This window comes from Thunnus thynnus, chromosome 20 (assembly GCF_963924715.1).
Source record: "Thunnus thynnus chromosome 20, fThuThy2.1, whole genome shotgun sequence".
Classification (NCBI taxonomy): Eukaryota; Metazoa; Chordata; class Actinopteri; order Scombriformes; family Scombridae; genus Thunnus; species Thunnus thynnus.
Genome location: NC_089536.1, coordinates 23,340,937 through 23,358,714, shown reverse-complemented (window position 1 = coordinate 23,358,714; position 17,778 = coordinate 23,340,937). Strand labels below are relative to the sequence as shown.

The 17,778-nt window shown below is 41.4% G+C and overlaps 1 protein-coding gene across 1 annotated transcript; it reads right to left on the bottom strand.

Annotated features, from left to right (window-relative positions):
- Nucleotides 1-84: 84 nt before the first annotated feature.
- Nucleotides 85-16,266, bottom strand: bsk146 (brain specific kinase 146). The gene is made up of 5 exons (XM_067576467.1): nt 15,798-16,266; nt 6,109-6,374; nt 5,805-6,007; nt 4,649-4,840; nt 85-4,565 (listed from the first exon to the last, which is right to left on the bottom strand). The coding sequence occupies exons 2-5, from the start codon at nt 6,278-6,280 to the stop codon at nt 3,792-3,794; spliced, it is 1,341 nt and encodes a 446-aa protein (XP_067432568.1). The 5' UTR covers nt 6,281-6,374; nt 15,798-16,266; the 3' UTR covers nt 85-3,791.
- Nucleotides 16,267-17,778: the final 1,512 nt, after the last annotated feature.

Sequence of the window (17,778 nt, the reverse complement as noted above, 5' to 3'; positions counted from 1 at the left end):
AATTAACTCCACCAGCATCTCCTGCTTTGTTATAAAGCATCACAGAGGACTCACAGGAAATAAAAGACAAAAAAGGTTCCAAGATCACTCCAACAAGAATTCTCATTTTATTGACTAAATCTCAGCTTACAGGAAGACAGTTGTATTGCAAAGACAGAACCGGATACGAGTTCTAGTGCTGTGGTCATCTACTCACTAAAACCCCACTAAAATCATGATGCTTTGAAATATGTCACTGGACAGAAAGACACTGGAACTCCATTACAACACGTCACGTTATGGATGAGTTGAGGAGGCAGCAATGACTGACTCAGGCATTGGGAGGAAGAAAAGGGAAGGTGGTTTGTGGCAAAAGCAGCTTGGTGTGACTCATCCTTCCTCCCAGCTCATCCTCAGCTGCAGCGGATATTGGACCAGAACCTAAAGAGGGTATTCATGTTGTGTTTGTGTTTCATCCTAAAACACCACCAAAAGTATCAATCTTAACATGTCATTTAATCTCTTGAAAATTGTATTCTTGCATCACAATGAAAAAATCTGCTAGGATGAAGTTATATCAAGATTGATTTTTTTAAAATATATATATCAATCCAACATTTTCTGCCTTGTTTTATCATATTGGTGATTGTGTTTCAGGAATCTCTGAAAGAAATGAATCTGCATTGCAACAGTGCTGTTATCTCATCCAGATTTTATTGGCAGAGCAGAACAATTTTCATATGGGTGACCACCAGATTTAATTTACTTAATGGGCTGTAATACACAATCCAATGGGAGTTATGAGATGTTTGCTTACTTCCAAAATTTGGCTATACTATCTGGAATGAGACCCAGTCTGTTGGGCAGATATCCCTCTTTCAAAGAAAATAGCAAAGAACTTCAAGTAAAGCATGTGGTGGTGGTAATTTTAGAACACACTAAAATACTGCTGGTGTTGTAGATGGACAAAAACCTTGCGTTGCCACTAGTTTATTTACTGGCTGGACTGGTTCCACGCAAGAAAAAAAAAGTGAGTGACCCAAACGGTGACTCTCCTCCTGGCCATGCTATGACTCTCCTCCAGGCCAGGCTATAATGACTATTAGCGCTAACACTTATAATTCCAAATTTGAACTCCCACTTGAACGTTGGAAAAACGTAACCATTCAACCTGTAATGCTCTGACTGAATTCAAAGTTCACTGTAACTAAGTGTAGAATGTGTGAAAACATTTAGTTTTAGAAATTGCAGATGGAAAAATCGTCAATAAAGTTAAGTAAAGTGGTTAGCTTCCAACCGTTAGCTTCTTGCTCAGTGAGGCAACGGTGGCAACGTGAAAGAACGAACAAAGTCAATTTTGCAGCTGATTTTCTGCTTAAACTACACGGATTGCATTCAAATAATTCAAACAAATTACATGTTGGCTTTACTTACTTGAACTTTTTTTTTTACAGTTAAGTCTGGCCAACCCTTGGCTCTACTACTGCCAGACTTGCAAAATGTATCACTTGAATTAAATTATGAGACATATTGGCTTGTTAGGATTGACTTTTGGTGCATTGTAGATTCTTCTGGGATGTGCTGAGGGGAAGTAGAAGGGTGGCTTATGGGTGAATACTTCAGCGAGAGGGTGACATGATGAGGTAATGTACATGCCTGTGTAATCTCTTCTTCATATGGTCATGTGAAACACCAGCCTGCACAGTAAACGCTGCAGAGCCAGTGCTGCTCGCAGCTGGCTGATGGAAAGCGACCGGTTGAGGAAAACAGCACGGCTATAGTGTCTGTATCAGGACTGTCCTTTGTTCTGAGTCAGAAGGCTGCTGATGAGGTCAGAGATTGTCACAAGATGTAGTAATTTGCATACTCGCCCGCTGATCTGGGAGCAGCTTTGATGAACATGATCCAAACGGTTTATGTAAGGGCTGAACAGAGTTAAGCTGATCCTCAGTCAGGCAGATCCAAGCTGAGGCTACTGACTCTCACAAGATAAAGAAACATGTTGTTTGCAGCTATACTACATCTACAGAGTACTACAGCTTGTGACAGGAGAAACACTGAGCAGGTTTTCACAACAGAGCTTTAGCACATACACATTCATGCAGATTTATGTCTGGAAAGCAACACACAAAAAGCCCATTCCTATGCATGATCCAGTGCTCGTTGCTTTTTTCTTCAAATTATTTAGGTAATATTCATGATAGGTCAAAGAAAGGAATGGACTACTTTTTTGCTGTTATTTTTAACTTGATAAAAAAAGACATCAACGCCACTCTACTTCACTAAAAGTGGCAATTTAGAAGCAAAAATATTTCCACCATTTAATTCCATACCTGTGATTTAAATTCAAACCTCTCGCTCTATGTCTTCATGCTTTGCTTTTTTTTTTCTGTTCCCGAAGGTGGTGAGATGAGTACACAACATTAATAGCAATACAAATACAACACACTGAATAGAAACTAATTATTGTTCTGATTTTTAGCCCTAGAATGTCTCAAGAGATCATAACCATAATATTCACTCCAGGACATGATGCAAGAAATTGTGCTACGGCAAAAATTCCACATCACAACATTTTCTTTTTAGCTTTTTTTTTTTTTGGTTCGTATTTTTTGAAAAGCCGGTTCAAATTTTCATAAAGGTAAGTTTGAGCTACTCGTCATGCATTTTGTAAAATGTGACTCTTTTACATCTTCAGGGATTTTTTTTTTTTCTCAGATTGAACTGAAAATGCTGAATGATCATTTTTCTCTTTTCAGACAATACTTTTAGCTTAGAGTTTCGAAGAAAACAAGCTATACAAACAGAATCTAAAGAGTGAGTAGAAAATAGTCTTTCAACAGTGAAGTAGATATGTTTGACAAGAAGAGCAGAGACATCATAAGCCTTCTCTCAGTCTAGTCTGACGCTCAGGGACACATCAGCCAATAGTGGGAAAACATTCCCACTGATCAAAATGAATACATAATGTAAACTATTGATACCAATATGTACAGCAGCCAATCAAGTAAAACGGAAAACAAAGAAAGCTACTTTACCAAAAAAAAAAAAAAAATAGAAAAAATGGTGTCTTTTTAAATTCTCAAATTAATAAATTAATAAATTCTCAAAGCAAAATAAACACACTTCTTTTGGATTCTTACATACGGAACGCACAGGGATACACACACAGACACGCTCGCACATTCACATTTTTGTTACACATGAAACATTTAAAACCACTTCTCACTCGTTTTTATCTTTCAAGATATGTCTTTGAACTCTGTGGTAGTCTTCTTCAAAAATACAAATCAGTAGAAGTTCTCTTTGTCCCTTGGCTTCGTCAAAAATGACATCTGGTCACGTCCTGAAGAGATCACACAACATTCTGCCGCTTTCTGTCTCTTTTCTTTTTTGCTGGAAGTATTGCTTTAGGAAATACATTTTGGTCTTCTTCTCAGATGGTTTTAGTGACAGAATCTCTAATGGAAGCAACTTTGTTTTTTGCCTCTGGGTTTCCCTACACTGCATTTGCACATGTCATTGAAATCAATGTTTAAATGGGGATTCTTCTGGGGTCTTTTGAGGAAATTTGACCAAAAACTCTACTTCATGAGGAATGTATGCACTCAACAAAGACTTCTCCTTAACAGTCTTCTGTTCGTGTGCTCTTCCTTTCCCAAGATGTTTAAAACAAGATACTTCGTTAGTTATTTAGTACTTATTGTTTCTTTTTCCATGCATGCACATCTACGTGGTTGGATGAGAGGTATAAAAGAGTGTACCGGTGAGTCTGTGACAACATTAACTTAGAAATGTTTGTTCTGACACGCTCAGACACAGATCTCTATGGGTGTAGCCACCAGCATGCGGCCACCCGGCGAACTGTTTTCTCTCGGCATTCGTTCGTAACTGTTGGTGGACGACACGGAGCTGTTGGTGGAGACCGACACGAAATGGTGGCCTGCGCCCGGTTCCATCATCCCGCCTTTGGCCCCGCCACCGCTCCCTCTATCCACCGCCACCGGAGACATGGGAGAGAGGGGCGACAGCGGGGAGAGAGGAGACAGAGTCTGCTGCTTCATCCTCTCCACCAGGAGCTCCTCGTCCTCCTCCCCGGATGAAGATGACGAAATAGTTCCATCCACCTCTCCTCGCACGCCCCCTCCTCCTCCCCCTCCACCTCCTCCTCCTCCTCCTCCTCCCCCGCCAACCCTCTCTCCAGCACTTCCACCTCCTACGTTGCCGTTGTTGTTGTTGTTCTCCCCGTCCAGCATCCAAGAGTGGCTGAAGTAGCCGAACACCTCTTTGACGGAGCAGCGGCGGTCCTGCTCCACCGAGAGCAGCCGGCGGAACATGCGGAGGGCCTGCTCGGTGAAGCGCCTCCACTGGGATGGCACCGTGTTCGTCCTCCTCCTCTGCCAGCGGATGAACTCCTGGTAGAAGGAGTCAGAGGGCAGCGCCTTCTCCCAGGGGAAGTTACCTGTCAGCATACAGAAGAGCAGCACGCCGAAGGCCCAGACATCAGTGCTGTAGTCCACGCAGAAACCCTCGTGGCGCGACACGTCGCATAGCTCAGGGGCTGTGTAGGGGATGGTGCCACTCACCTGGTGGGGAAACTCAACAGGTCACCACCATGGTTCCAAAAAATGAGAATAAGAAGCCACAGACAGACACAAATGTTACTCACTCGTTTCACCGGTGAGCCAGCCCGGCGGGTCATGCCGAAGTCGGACAGCTTGACTTTGCGGCACTCTCGGTCAAAAATGAGTATGTTTTCAGGCTTGATGTCCCTGTGGACCAGCTTCTTACAGTGCAGGTAGTCCAGTGCAATGGCTACTTGGTGCACACAGCGCTTTGCCACTGCCTCAGGAAGACCAACCTGAGGAACAGAGGCAGAGGGAGATGAGGGTGGAACACTCAACAGTACATACACTTATAAAACATGTATCACTGTACCGGCGGTTATTTAAGATCATGCTTTAGATGTTCCACATGTTCAAACTGGAAGCATAGAGCTAGAGCTCTGAAAACTGCACTGGCATTAGTTGACTGGCATCAGTTGCTTCATTCATGTTTCATAATCATTGGCTCATTCATCAGCTGTTTGGCCACCAGCTGACGAGTGACATCCAACCATATATAGTAAATATAGATGTAGAGCACAGTTGTTATAGCCTGACACCTCTCACTATTACAGTACTGTACCATTATGCCAACACCTATTGGTGTTGCCACTCCTTCCACCACCCCAACCTCCTCCCCATGTGCTTTATTTTTGGTGCCGTTGATTTAAGAAAAAAATCCAGATTTTTGTGTGATTATAGTATCTTTGAAATGATTCTGATGGCAATATTTTTGTTTGTAGAAAGATGAGACAATCCTGATTAAAATGGGTACAGTCTATTTGTTACTTTTAACCCATTGAGTAGGAAGGGGTATTAGGTTCAGGGTCTGTTTGATACTACTGCTAGGAGGTGCCAAGGTGGGAAATTTTTAAATTCTTCACTGTTAACTTTAAAGTGATATATTCTGTCAGTGAGGTAACATAATTCCTACTGTTTCCAGTGCAACTCAAAATCTTTCTGTCAGTTCTTGTGGAATGAGGCAGATTGCTCCAGTTGAATCACCACAACAAGACCCTCACTACAACTGGTTCAACAGAAGTACTAGAAGAGCTGATTGAGTGAAAACAACTCCACTGACCGACCGGCACTGAACCGTGTTTTTACTCCTTCAGAACTAGTCGAGATGGATATTTTTGCACCAATCCATGACAGGAGGCTAATCATGACTTGAAAGTTTGATGATAAGCAATAATCAGAACAATGGATAAGATGGAGCACCTGTGGAGGGATGATATCAAAGAGGTCTCCTGCCAGAGCGTACTCCTGCGCGAACACATAGTACTCGTCTGTCTCGAAGGCGATGCCGAACATGTTGATGATGAAAGGGCAGGGAGACAGGTAGAGCGAGATGCTGTACTCCCGCAGAAACGACTTCAGCTTGGTCGTCTTCTTCTTCAAGAACTTCAGTGCCATTTTTGTACCTTTTGAAGGGAAACAGAATATTGCTTTTTAATGATTAGGGTTCTTTTTTCTTTACAGCATCATGTTACTCATGTGAATAAGTGTGTAAGTGGTCCCTCACCTCTGATCTTGTGGATGACCAGGTCCACCTTTCCGTAGGTGCCCTTGCCAAGCTCCCTGATCACCTCATAGTACTTGTTGACCTCCAGCCTCTCTAGGTTCTGGGCTGCGATCAGCTGCAGCTCATCCAGGATGTCCATGTTGGCTCGTGACACCAGTGGAGAGGAACTCATGCTGGTGACTGATTCAGGGGACGGACTAGGGTGACAAAGTTGGGGACTGATGCTCAGGCAGGACAAGCGCAACAGCAGCTAACAGCTGGCGTCACTGCACAGAAAAAGAGAGAAGACACAAAACATTTGACTGATTTAAAATTGTGATATTATTTGAAACAGTTAATGGAATTTTTGCCTTTATTTGATTGTATGACAATGTAGACAGAAAGGGGACTTTGAGACTTTGACCACTCAACCACCTGGACTTCCATCATGAATCAGTGAGCCCATGTTAGCTTACGTAATAAGAAATTGCAGTAAAGAAATACCAAAGATACGCTGAGGTAGTTAAGAAACAGTGTTACCATTATGTGGTTTGTCCACAAAAGATCATTGACAATCAATTTATTTATAGCCATGCTAGCTGCATGGCTCGAGGGATGGGAATGGTCAGTTGGTCCACCACTTTGGTCCAGACTGAAATATCTTATCAACTACTGAATGGATTGCCATGGAATTTGGTTCAGACATTCATGGTGCCCAGAGGATGAATCCTACTGACTTTGGTGATCCACTGACTTTTCCTCTAGCACCACATGACTCTAACATTTGTTGTTTAAAGAGACATGTCTATTGGGTGGATTGTAATGAAATTTGTTTTAGACAGATACCTGCAAAATGAATGACATTCCCCTCAGCTTCAGCTGTACTCTGTGTTAGTATGCTGACACGCTAAACTAAGATGGTGAACATGGTAAATGTTATACCTGCTAAACATCTGCATGTTAGTGTTGTCATCATGAGCAGGTTAGCATGTTAGCATTAAGTACAGTTTCACAGAGCTGCTAGCATGGCTGTAAACTATTAGTCTTGTCATCAGTATAGTGATGTAACAACACAACAAATGGCTTTTTCTGTATAGCTTAGTGGCACTCTGCATTACTCTGCAATTGCCAACAGCTTAAGTGCAAAAATGGTTCTTACTAAAAACAAACATTCATCAGCAAATGAATATTGTTTGTTCTGACATGTTTTTAATGCTTTTGACAAAGACATCATATTGTACTTATGCATAGATATTCCCTTTTCATTTATAGTTAAAAGAAGTCAACTGTAAAGGTATAAAGGGTGGTCGGACACATGGAACAATATAAAAGATGCACAACATACATGTGTACTGTCATGGGATGTGAGAAGGAGAGTGTGTTTGTAATATTTATGTTAGTTTTCAAGGTCAGCAGTGGACATCAAGCCATCGATGCTCTGATCTGCAGTGTGATAGTCACTGAAAATGCTAATTATCTGCAGTGAAGGCTTAAGTAATTCTAAATGCTACTCGCCAAGGGGGATGCCAGAGCTGAGCTGTGAGCTGAGTCACACACACACACATATGCAGGCGCACACACACACACAGCCAATAACAGTCCTTTCTAGCGAATCCATTCCCTGCTGCAGTGTGATTATTCTTAGTGATTGCTTTCTTTTTTTCCCCTTCCCAAGCAGCAAGACCTGCCAAGTTCTTACCCTCCCTCTATAGATCCATGCACATGTGGAAGAAATATGGGAGCTTGCACATACACACATACACACACATACACACACACACACACATATTACATAACCTGAAGTGCTGGAAAGCAGCCTCTCTCCATCCCTGAGCAGACGTTCAACACTTGGCCTGCCGCCATATTTACAGCACCTGCTTTATTGTCAACACATATCCCTGTCAGTCTATACACAAATTACATTTATCTGACATTCTACCCCAAATCCTGTCCACCATCTCGTTTCAGGATGCAGGAAATAACATTCTGATACGGACTGAGCAACCTGCTTTATCACATGGTAAGTCACCAACTATGTGACACAAACACACCTCAGTGTAAATACCTTGTCATCCCCTCCACAGACCTCTGTGTTCCACTGCAGGAGTGTAATCTTTTTTGTGTGAGACGGACAAGAAGAGTTGACACCAGCAGGTGAGGAGGGATGAGTCAGTTTGGGTGATAAATAGCAGTGAAGAGAGGATGTAGCTCTCTCTCTCTCTTTCTCTCCCTTAAATAAAAGCTCTCGGACACATGCAATAAACACACATACGTGGGAGAGAGGGCAGGGAGTTGTAAACAGAGATGGCCATTTGTTTCTGTCCGGAATCAGAAGTGCTTACTGTAGCACTGCAGGCTACATGCAGCGCCGTGTGTGTGTGTGTGTGTGTGTTGATGCTACACGCTGCATGGGTCATTTTTAAAGCAGCAGGAATTATTTTTGCTACATATTCACTACATCACCATACAACGATTTGACTTGACATGACAAATATGTCAGCAAACAGAAGCTTTTTTACACATCCAGCAGACACGGAGCAACACTAGCATGAATATGTAGTTTTGTTTCTGACCACTTAAAGCTCCACTCCGGCCAGTGTTACTGTTGAATGGTCTTTCTCAAACAGAGAATGGGGGTGTAGTTAATAGTCAACTGTAATCCATTACCATGGCAACCAAATTGCCATTCTAGGACACTGGTGACGTGTCGGAATGGTAGTGATATTATAGCCTAACCTGTCAACTTACTACAGCATTAGATATACAGACTAGGTAACATGTCAGTAACAGAGATATGTGAAATCCAAAGGTTGAAATCAGACAATGGCTTCTATTTTGATGGATAATCTTAAACTGTGACATTTTTCTATATTTTATAGTAAAAATCCTTAAATTTTCCTCCTCAGGCAAAAGCATGCATTGCACCCTCAGTTTAATATTTTGCACCCTCACTTCAAATTTGAATAGTAAATATCAAGCACAGCGTGGTAGGTCTTAGACACATGGACTGTGTGGACGTCTCCATGCACACCTGCTTAAAGGGCTGAGTGAAGGTGACTATAGATCAGCAGGTGTGGTGATTATTAAATACTCTCTCAGCCAGTCACTGCTCTCATAGCTCTGAAACAGTTGTGCCAATAACAGTTCAACTAGATAACAACAGCTCAACAAACTGAAAGCTTTTCTTCAGGAAATGTCTGGATGGTTCAGAGCGTCACAACATGAACACGACACCACAAAACTGCAGCCAAAGACAGATGCAGACTGATTTACTGACTCTCCTGCTTTAACCACTTTAAACTTTATTTTATGTGCTGTTATGTTCTGATGGTTGGAGAGTGTTTAATTGAAATGAATTATTTATATTTTAAGCATTAATCCTGTTGTTGCAGCACGTCTGCAGCAGGTATTTAGTTTGAAACACAGGTGCCTGATACTGTATCAGTAGCCTATGTGACGCTCACAAAAACAAAGGGATTTTATGAGGATGATGTATGACTGCAGTGTTTTTTATGGTCATACTTCATCGCTCCATTTTAGCAGCAGCTCAAATTTTTTATCTATGAGTGCAAAATTATTTGTTAAAATATATTTGGCGAACAGTCTGGCTAATCAACACTGTCAGGAAATGACTCGGAAAAATATGAAATATCTTAAAAATGCCAAAATAAACTGGAGGGAGGCTTCTGAATGTACGTACAATATTTGCTTCCACATTTGCTAGTTGCTACTTTGTCTGCTGTTTAGTGCTGGGCAGGTGGCATGGAGTGGGTTTATCAGAGCTTTTTGGCTAAAAACAGGTGCCCAACGAGGCCAAAAACAAGGCTGATGAGAGCTGTGATACTGAATCATTGATACAGAAATATTGATCAGTGCAGCTTTAAATAAACACTAAGTCTCACTGAAACAATGACGTCTTAGTTCAGAGGTGAGCTTGGAAAGCTGAAGAAATACATCTGTTTGTAATTATCACACATCTGGCAAGGCCATCTGAACGAGAGAATGTAACTTTGTGTCTCTGGAGAATATAATTCAAGCACAATATAGCCTGATGATGTAGGACACCATTCAATGTTGAAATCAAAATACTAAAATATAAATTCATTCCCACATCAGAAGCTGTCTGCACACTTATATTTGAATTAGTGTTCATTATTTTATAGTCACATATGAATGTGATGTTAAAATGTTACAAACAGCAGCTACAGTTCTGATAATTAGACCTGATGCTTTAACAAAATGATTCGACTGCACTTTGCAGCTTATATAAACATGTCAACTAGTTTCAACCAGAGTGGGCGTTCAGAATGAAAAGTCTATGGCGACTTATAAAAACTGCAATCACAATATTTAGGAGATTAATAAGAATCTATTAACTGTCAGCCCTGATGCTTGTGTGTGTGTGTGTGTGTGTCTGGAGCAGACGTCACACACCCTCCTCACCTCTGACTGCCTTTATCAAATATCTGCTCTCAGCTGTGTGTTGACAGCTGATGGATATCGATGTGTGTGTCTGCCTGTGTGTGTGTGTGTGTGTGTGTGTGCGTGTGTGTGTGTGTGTGTGTGTGTTTGTGTTTACCACAAAGAGAGCTTCATCTGTATTTATATAGAAGCAGCATTAGACTCATAGCTGAATGAGTCATCAGGTCAGGACAAATGTCGGCTCTTCATGTGGAGAGGAAGTCTGCAATCCCACTGTGTGTGTGTGTGTGTGTGTGTGTGTGTGTTCTGCGTCACAAGCTTGGTGTTAACAATAGAAGTAACTCAATGCACAATTAGTTATATTTTACATCCTTGTTAGAAACAACTGCAGAGCTAATGATTCGACAGTACCTTGGCAACGCTGTAATCTGATTGGACAGAAAAAATGTAATGTACACAATATCCTAAACAATATATTTGTATTTTTGTATGTATTTTTTCCCCTTCTTAAATGAGAGCTAGCTGGTACCTTCAATTTCACACTGGTCTTATTGTTAGTACTGTTTCTGTTTAGGAATGATAATCATAAAATCTTATATTGCACCTTTTATACATATATTAATGTAATACAGCTTTGCAACAGATGAAAAACATGAAAAAAATTCAGATGCAAAAGTAGAGACATTAAAACAATATAGAAAAAAGATAAACAAGACAAAAAAGAAGGTTTTTTTTTAAAAATGTGACTAAATATAAAGACCTACTATCAGTGAAAGATATAATTAAACATTCTCAGGTAAAGCAAGTCGGAACAGCCGTCTTTTCTGTAGTCTTTGTTGCTATGGTCACTCTATGTGTTGTTTTTGTTGTTCACTCTCATATTTCAGATTGGATTTCAGAAGAACAAGAGCAAGATGTGAAATCCTACTATTACTGTTTGATTACATAGCCTCTGGAGCGGCTGGAAGTCTGCAGAGGGGCAGCTGCTGGAAGCTAACCAATCACAACCGAGTGGGCTCATCGGCCTTAAAGAGACAGGAGCTAAGACTGCCTGTTTCAGACTGAGGCTGAACTGAGGGGCTGCATTAAGAGCCAATATAAGATAAATGAGGAGTTTTTAACTGTAAATAATGCAAAGATATTCCAGTAGAGCCACAGATTATAAATATATACCTGCAAATGTGCATAATACATCCTCTTTAAAGCAACATAGCAGATTTCCATCAAGCCCCCAGGAACAGGTGGCCACACTTGGTAGTGCAGGTCATGTGACACACACATCACTGATCCAGAGGTTTTCCCATACACATTAACTGCAAATGGAACAGCTGTAAAACAGTGTATGAGTCTTTCTGAGCGTCACAAACCATCTGAGTCTGATTCTTTATATCATCAGAATTTGGTCTGTTCTGTTCAAATAAAATTTGACATTTCTCTTTCATGTGTGCAGGAAGTCAGCCAACTCAACTTACATTGGAATGAATGGGACCATCTAGAAACTCCCTCCCTCTTAATATGTCCTTGATTTCACTCTATATAAAAAGGTAGATTGTTTGTTTTATATAATTGTAAATTGGATCTTTGGATTTTGGACTGTTGGTTTGAAAAAGATTAATGTTGTAATCACTTGTGTTTGTCAAAATGGTTGCGACTTTAAAGCAGCCTTTGCATAACAATCTTCCTTCCTCCTCAAGACTGCACCTGTACTCTCTCACAGGCTTTAAAATGCAACATCCTGGAAACAAAAACAAAACACACCATGTTCCTTTCAACCGATCACAAATCCAGCCCACCCCCCTGCCTCCTCCAGCCTCCCCTTTCAGCACTGACACTGTGCCACCAGGTTTAACCCTCTGCAGAAACAGAGCAGTGACCAGGGGCCGCAGCTGACTAAATCCCAGACTGCTTATGCAACCAGCGGGCAGAGATGACCAGCAGAGCAGATTCAGAGAGCCAAGACGATGATCACACCCCCACCCGGCTCCGATCTTCCAACGTTCAGAGCAACGCCATCTTCAGCTGGAGCCTCTTACAGCCTTTTTCCATTTCAGTGACCTTTAAGTTTTCCCGATACATGAGCTGAACACATTCCTGTTTCCCATGTGAGAAACAACAGCAACACACACATTAAGCCATTACATTTTCTGCCCACGTAGGATTTGCCTTCTGTTTTTCACAGAGCTGGCATGATCGGAAGTGACCGACTGCTTTACACACACACACACACACACACACACACACACAATCAGAGTCCAGCAGTGTGTTTGTGAGTGTGACCGTGCATTGACAGGGGGTGGTATATAGGAGAGAAATAATGAGAGAGGAAAGAGAGGGAGCGCAGCACACAATGACAAGGAACATTGAGTAGCAAAGTACCAGGGAGTGTAAGAGTGTGTGTGTATGTGTGTGTGTGTGTAAAGATAAAGAATAAAGTGTGGTGGCCAATATCTCTGCACCAACAGTCAACAGCACCCATCGACAAAATAACAACTCAAATCTCCAGTGTAGCTGCTTTCTGACCACATCTCCAGCTTGGTTTAAAGGTCAGTGATATAATTATTCACTCCTCTTCTTTCTGTAACGGACCTTTAAACTCTGACCTTGCGGTCAAAGATCTCATTCTGCTGATTTTACACATGAAAACTGTTGTTTTAATGTTTTCTGTGGCTCTGGGGAAGCTTTGTCAAGCCTGAAAAAATAACCCTGATGATGTCATCAGGGTTATCTCATCTGTAACAGGAAACCAGTGTTACAAACTGAGGGGGTAGAGTCTGAGAGACCTGGGTGTTTACCAGGTAAGGAGGGTCTAACAAAAGATTATATTGAGTTGCAATACAGGAAATGTAGGATCAAGTGTTTTTTGAGCTTGACCCATACTAGGGACTCATTCACATCATATAATTTCATCCATATTTACAAGCAACAAAGTCAAAAAAAAACATTCAGCCCTCTATCAGTATCTATAGATATCAAGAATTTCTGAGCGACTAGAGTTGGTGAAAAGAACTTCAGAAGTGTCAACAGACATTTGGGAAAATTGCTGCTAATCCTCCTTCGCTGGCAGTTACATCTAAATAAAATCCAATATTCACACTATTAGATTAAATTCAGCAAATTTAAAAAGAGCTTTCCACTGTTTCTGTATCACTTTCACTTGTTAACGATCTGCTCCAAGTATGAAGTTATTTACATAAATGCTGTGACTAGCTAACAGCTAGCAGTGTGAGTAACAATTTTCAGTTCCCAACTTTACAGAAGCACAATTGTTAATCACTGGAACCCTTTTAAATTATTAAATTATTTACCATACAGATTAAACTATATTTCTAATTTGTGTAAGTAAACAAAGATCCAGCATTGCCAGTTGATATCTAGTAACAACAGATATTCACTTTACAAACTATACATTTTCACCTGAGTAACAACAGACAGCTAAAGGAACAGTTTTTGGGAAACATGCTTATTCGCTTTCTTGCAGAGAGAAAGATGAGAGTTGTATCCATCTTCTCATCGTTTCTCAGTAAAAAAGCAAATAAGCGTTTCCCCAGATGTCAGACTCTTCCTTTGAGAGTAGAGCTGGTGGATAATTAAACTTCATACAGCGACACATTTCTGTCCAATGAATGACCCTGAGCAAGCTGTAATTACAAACTAACATAATGAGTTTTTGGGGGGTTTTCTTTTACACACATGAAGAGCTTGGCATCATGTAATGCTTAATGTGAACACAGTGCATCGCTCTGAACATCAGTTTTCTCTGTGATTTTTGCCATGTTTGCCATAGATAGTCTTTGTTCTTCTTCTTTCATGTCACCCAGCCCTTCTGAACAGCAGTATGTTACTCAGACAGTGGAGGCTGCACCTACATAAAACATTGTGTCTGCATACAAGAGCACAAGCATCATCTTCCTACCAAAGCTGTATTTTGGCATGATAAGAACAATACTAAACACAGCAACCGCTGCCGGCGAGACGCCCGTTGGCGGCAGATTGTTGAGCACCGGAGTGTTTTTGTGACCTATATTGTGATCTGTGACTCATCATGCTGGAGTGTTTTCTTGCGTGTGTCTGCTTTTACGTTCTATGAAGTACTGTAGCTTAAGCCCACTTTGATCAGCTGAGTCTCAGTCTGTGCCTGTGGGCTTAACACATACACACACACACGCACACACACACACACACACACACACACACACAAATCACTTCAGAGGACATTACATTACATTATATTCATTTCCTTGAAAAGCTTAACCATAACCACCACATACCTAACCCTAATTAACCTTAATGTAACCCTAAACTAACCTTAACTTTAAACCAAATCCTCACCCTAAAATGAATGATTTATATTAAGGGGATTTGCTTTTTGTCCCATAAGGGAGGCGAGTCCCCACAACATGACTGTGTAAACAGAGTCCCCACAACGTGAGGAATACCTGGACTACACACACACACACACACACACACACACACACACACAGCCTCCCACAACGCCTCTATATAATAAAAAGAAACAAAAGAATAGAGGATTACTCTAAAAGAATAATTAAATTCATTGCTTCCGTAAAATAATAAGTAATTAAGTTTTCTGTATAACAACAGTGCAGCAGTTTATTACAGCTCTTTAATTTCTATAAGGAGCCACAAAAATGTCCGCACTTTATAGAAACCAGCGTGTGAAACCAGGACCCAGGATGTAAACATTATGCTCTCTTATTATTCTCCAGACAGACTCAGCCTCGGCATTCTGTGGGGCTATACGTCATGTTGGATCCCACCTGCAGTGTGTCCTCAGACTGCACTGACTCTGAGGACAATTACTGTCGCTTATTGTAACAAAGCTCAGAGAGAGAAACACACAAACACACACACACACACACACACACACACGCATTAGATACCTGACTGCCCCCAAAAATACAAGGTGCATGATGCTGATGATGGTGGTGATGATGGTGAGGGAGGGGTGCAAGAGGTTGTGTTGTGATCAATAACACAAAATCCACTGGATCTAAATATATTGTCAACAATTCGAAATGGTGTTGTTGTTTGCTGGAGATAAATGGGAGAACACACACACATCATAAAGGAGCAATCACAGCATTGTTTTCAGTGTCTGTGCTGCTGCTGCACAGAATGGGCCCAATCGATCCTGCATTGAATACAAGCAAACACAGTGTAATACATCCCAGTTGTTATAGTAACTGCTGTATAATTAAGTGAATTAGATGCGGGTGAGTGAGGGTGCAGGTGAGGACAGATCAAACCAGGTTTATTCCGTTACTCACCATTCAGTTGGTTGCCATATGCTGGCTGTGGAGTCCGCCCTGTGAGCCCAGGCAGCTGGTAAACACACAGGATGATAAGAGCGCATACTAAGGCCAGGTGAGCCGGGAGAAACGCCAGTCCGAGCGGATCTCTGTGTCTTCTGAGAAGCCTCTGAGCAGCCGTGTGTCTGTGGATGAAGCGCCGAGCATCCTGCAGCCTCCTCCGGCTCTGCGTCCTATTGTCTCCGCATCGCTCTGTCCTCTAGGATGGAAGGAGAGGAGAGGAGAGGGGAGGCAGGAGAGAGAGGAGAGGAGCTCCAGTAGCCCTCCCTCTCCTCTCTGCTCTGGCCAATCGCAGCGCTGCTCCGCCGGGAGCCGCCGCTGCTCGCTGTCTCCGTACAGACTATGCTGCTTTCAGGAGCAGTCGGGAATATCGAGCTCCTATGGATGCTAACAAAGTAAAGAGGCCGTCTGGTCGTCAAATGTTGTGTTATCAACCAAACCTATGTAACATTCAGTGACTGTGACGTGATTTCTGGGAGCAAAGGAAAAACAACGACTGATGTTCACCAGATTGTTTAAGAACATCCATGTCTATGATTCTTAATAACATCATCGCTCTCAACAACTACAAAATCATGTTCAGATTCACTTTAAAGCAGCTATGATCAATATTTTATATTAACAACAGATCACATGACAATGCAAAGGGTCCCTCGTGGTGATAAACTGACAAACCCACAGAGAATTATCAATGAACTCTGCACTTCCTCTCAGCTCTACAGAGCATTTTAATGTCCTTCAGCTCATTGTTTTGGTTCAGTCTCACAGCTCTCATCAGTGTAGTTTCCAGCAGCAGGCGGCTATTTTCAGTGAAAAAGCACTAAACCTCTCTTGTACACTGCCTGCCCACCAACCGGCAGGCAAAATTAGCATCTAACAGCTAAATAACATATGTTAAATTGTCATAAATTTTGTCAGTACTCTTTTTTATATTTTTTTTACACCAACATTAAATGCACAAACAACAGTTGCAAAAAACTATTCACAAAAGAGGTTTAATTTTGTTGTCATCTCAGACATAAATGACTTCCTAAGTCATATTATCTCAGACTAAAGAATTGTGAATTTGGAGTTTACAAGCAGGACTTGAAGGCTGCATGAGTCCGATACAGAGATGGCATCAATGCAGTGCAAGAGTCCCAATTCTAATATAAGAATGGTGTTTGTGAAAAAAAAAAACCAAATATCACCTGGTAGTCATCTCTGTTCTGTCTTATGACTGTGGTCCAATATCAGTGTCTCTCACAAAACACTGGGACAAGATTCCTGTTGGCACCTCGCTGTGTGATGCACTGCAGCCAAATGACAGCAGCCTTACATTATGTATGTAATATGTTTATTCTCATATACTTTACTATTCCTCTAAAATAAATTGTAAGATCTTACATTGCATTTAAATATATGGTTTAAAATAAGCTCATGTAGAATTATACTATACATCTTTACATTAAATGGCCGCTTCTGTCAGCCAATCAGAGACATGCTGCTATTGGTTCATTTAGTATAATTACCCATGACTGATCCTCTGTAGAAAACAGCCCTCTGGTTACTGAGAGGTTGCATCACAGGATGAAAATAGGGAGGTACTGTCCCCAGAGGCTGTTTCTGATCTCTCCACCAACAACACTCATCACATGGGTAATAAGTGTTCTGTTTTGCAAGGATTACCATCATACAGCAACCACACAGACTTTGGTTTTCAAAGTGCGGTTCAGGGGACCATCAGGGACTCTTTAGCGGGGGCACCACTGGGTGGTGAATAAGGAAATTAAATATTTTTCAAGCAATATGTTGAAAAATATTACTACATTCTCTGCATGTTAACTACTCCACACTTTTTTTTTCTTCTCTAAAATATTTCAGAACGTGCTGGCTGCTGCTGCAGTTTTCTGATTCAGGGCTGAACTGGGCAGCATGTCAAGTGGCTTTTTTTCTTTCT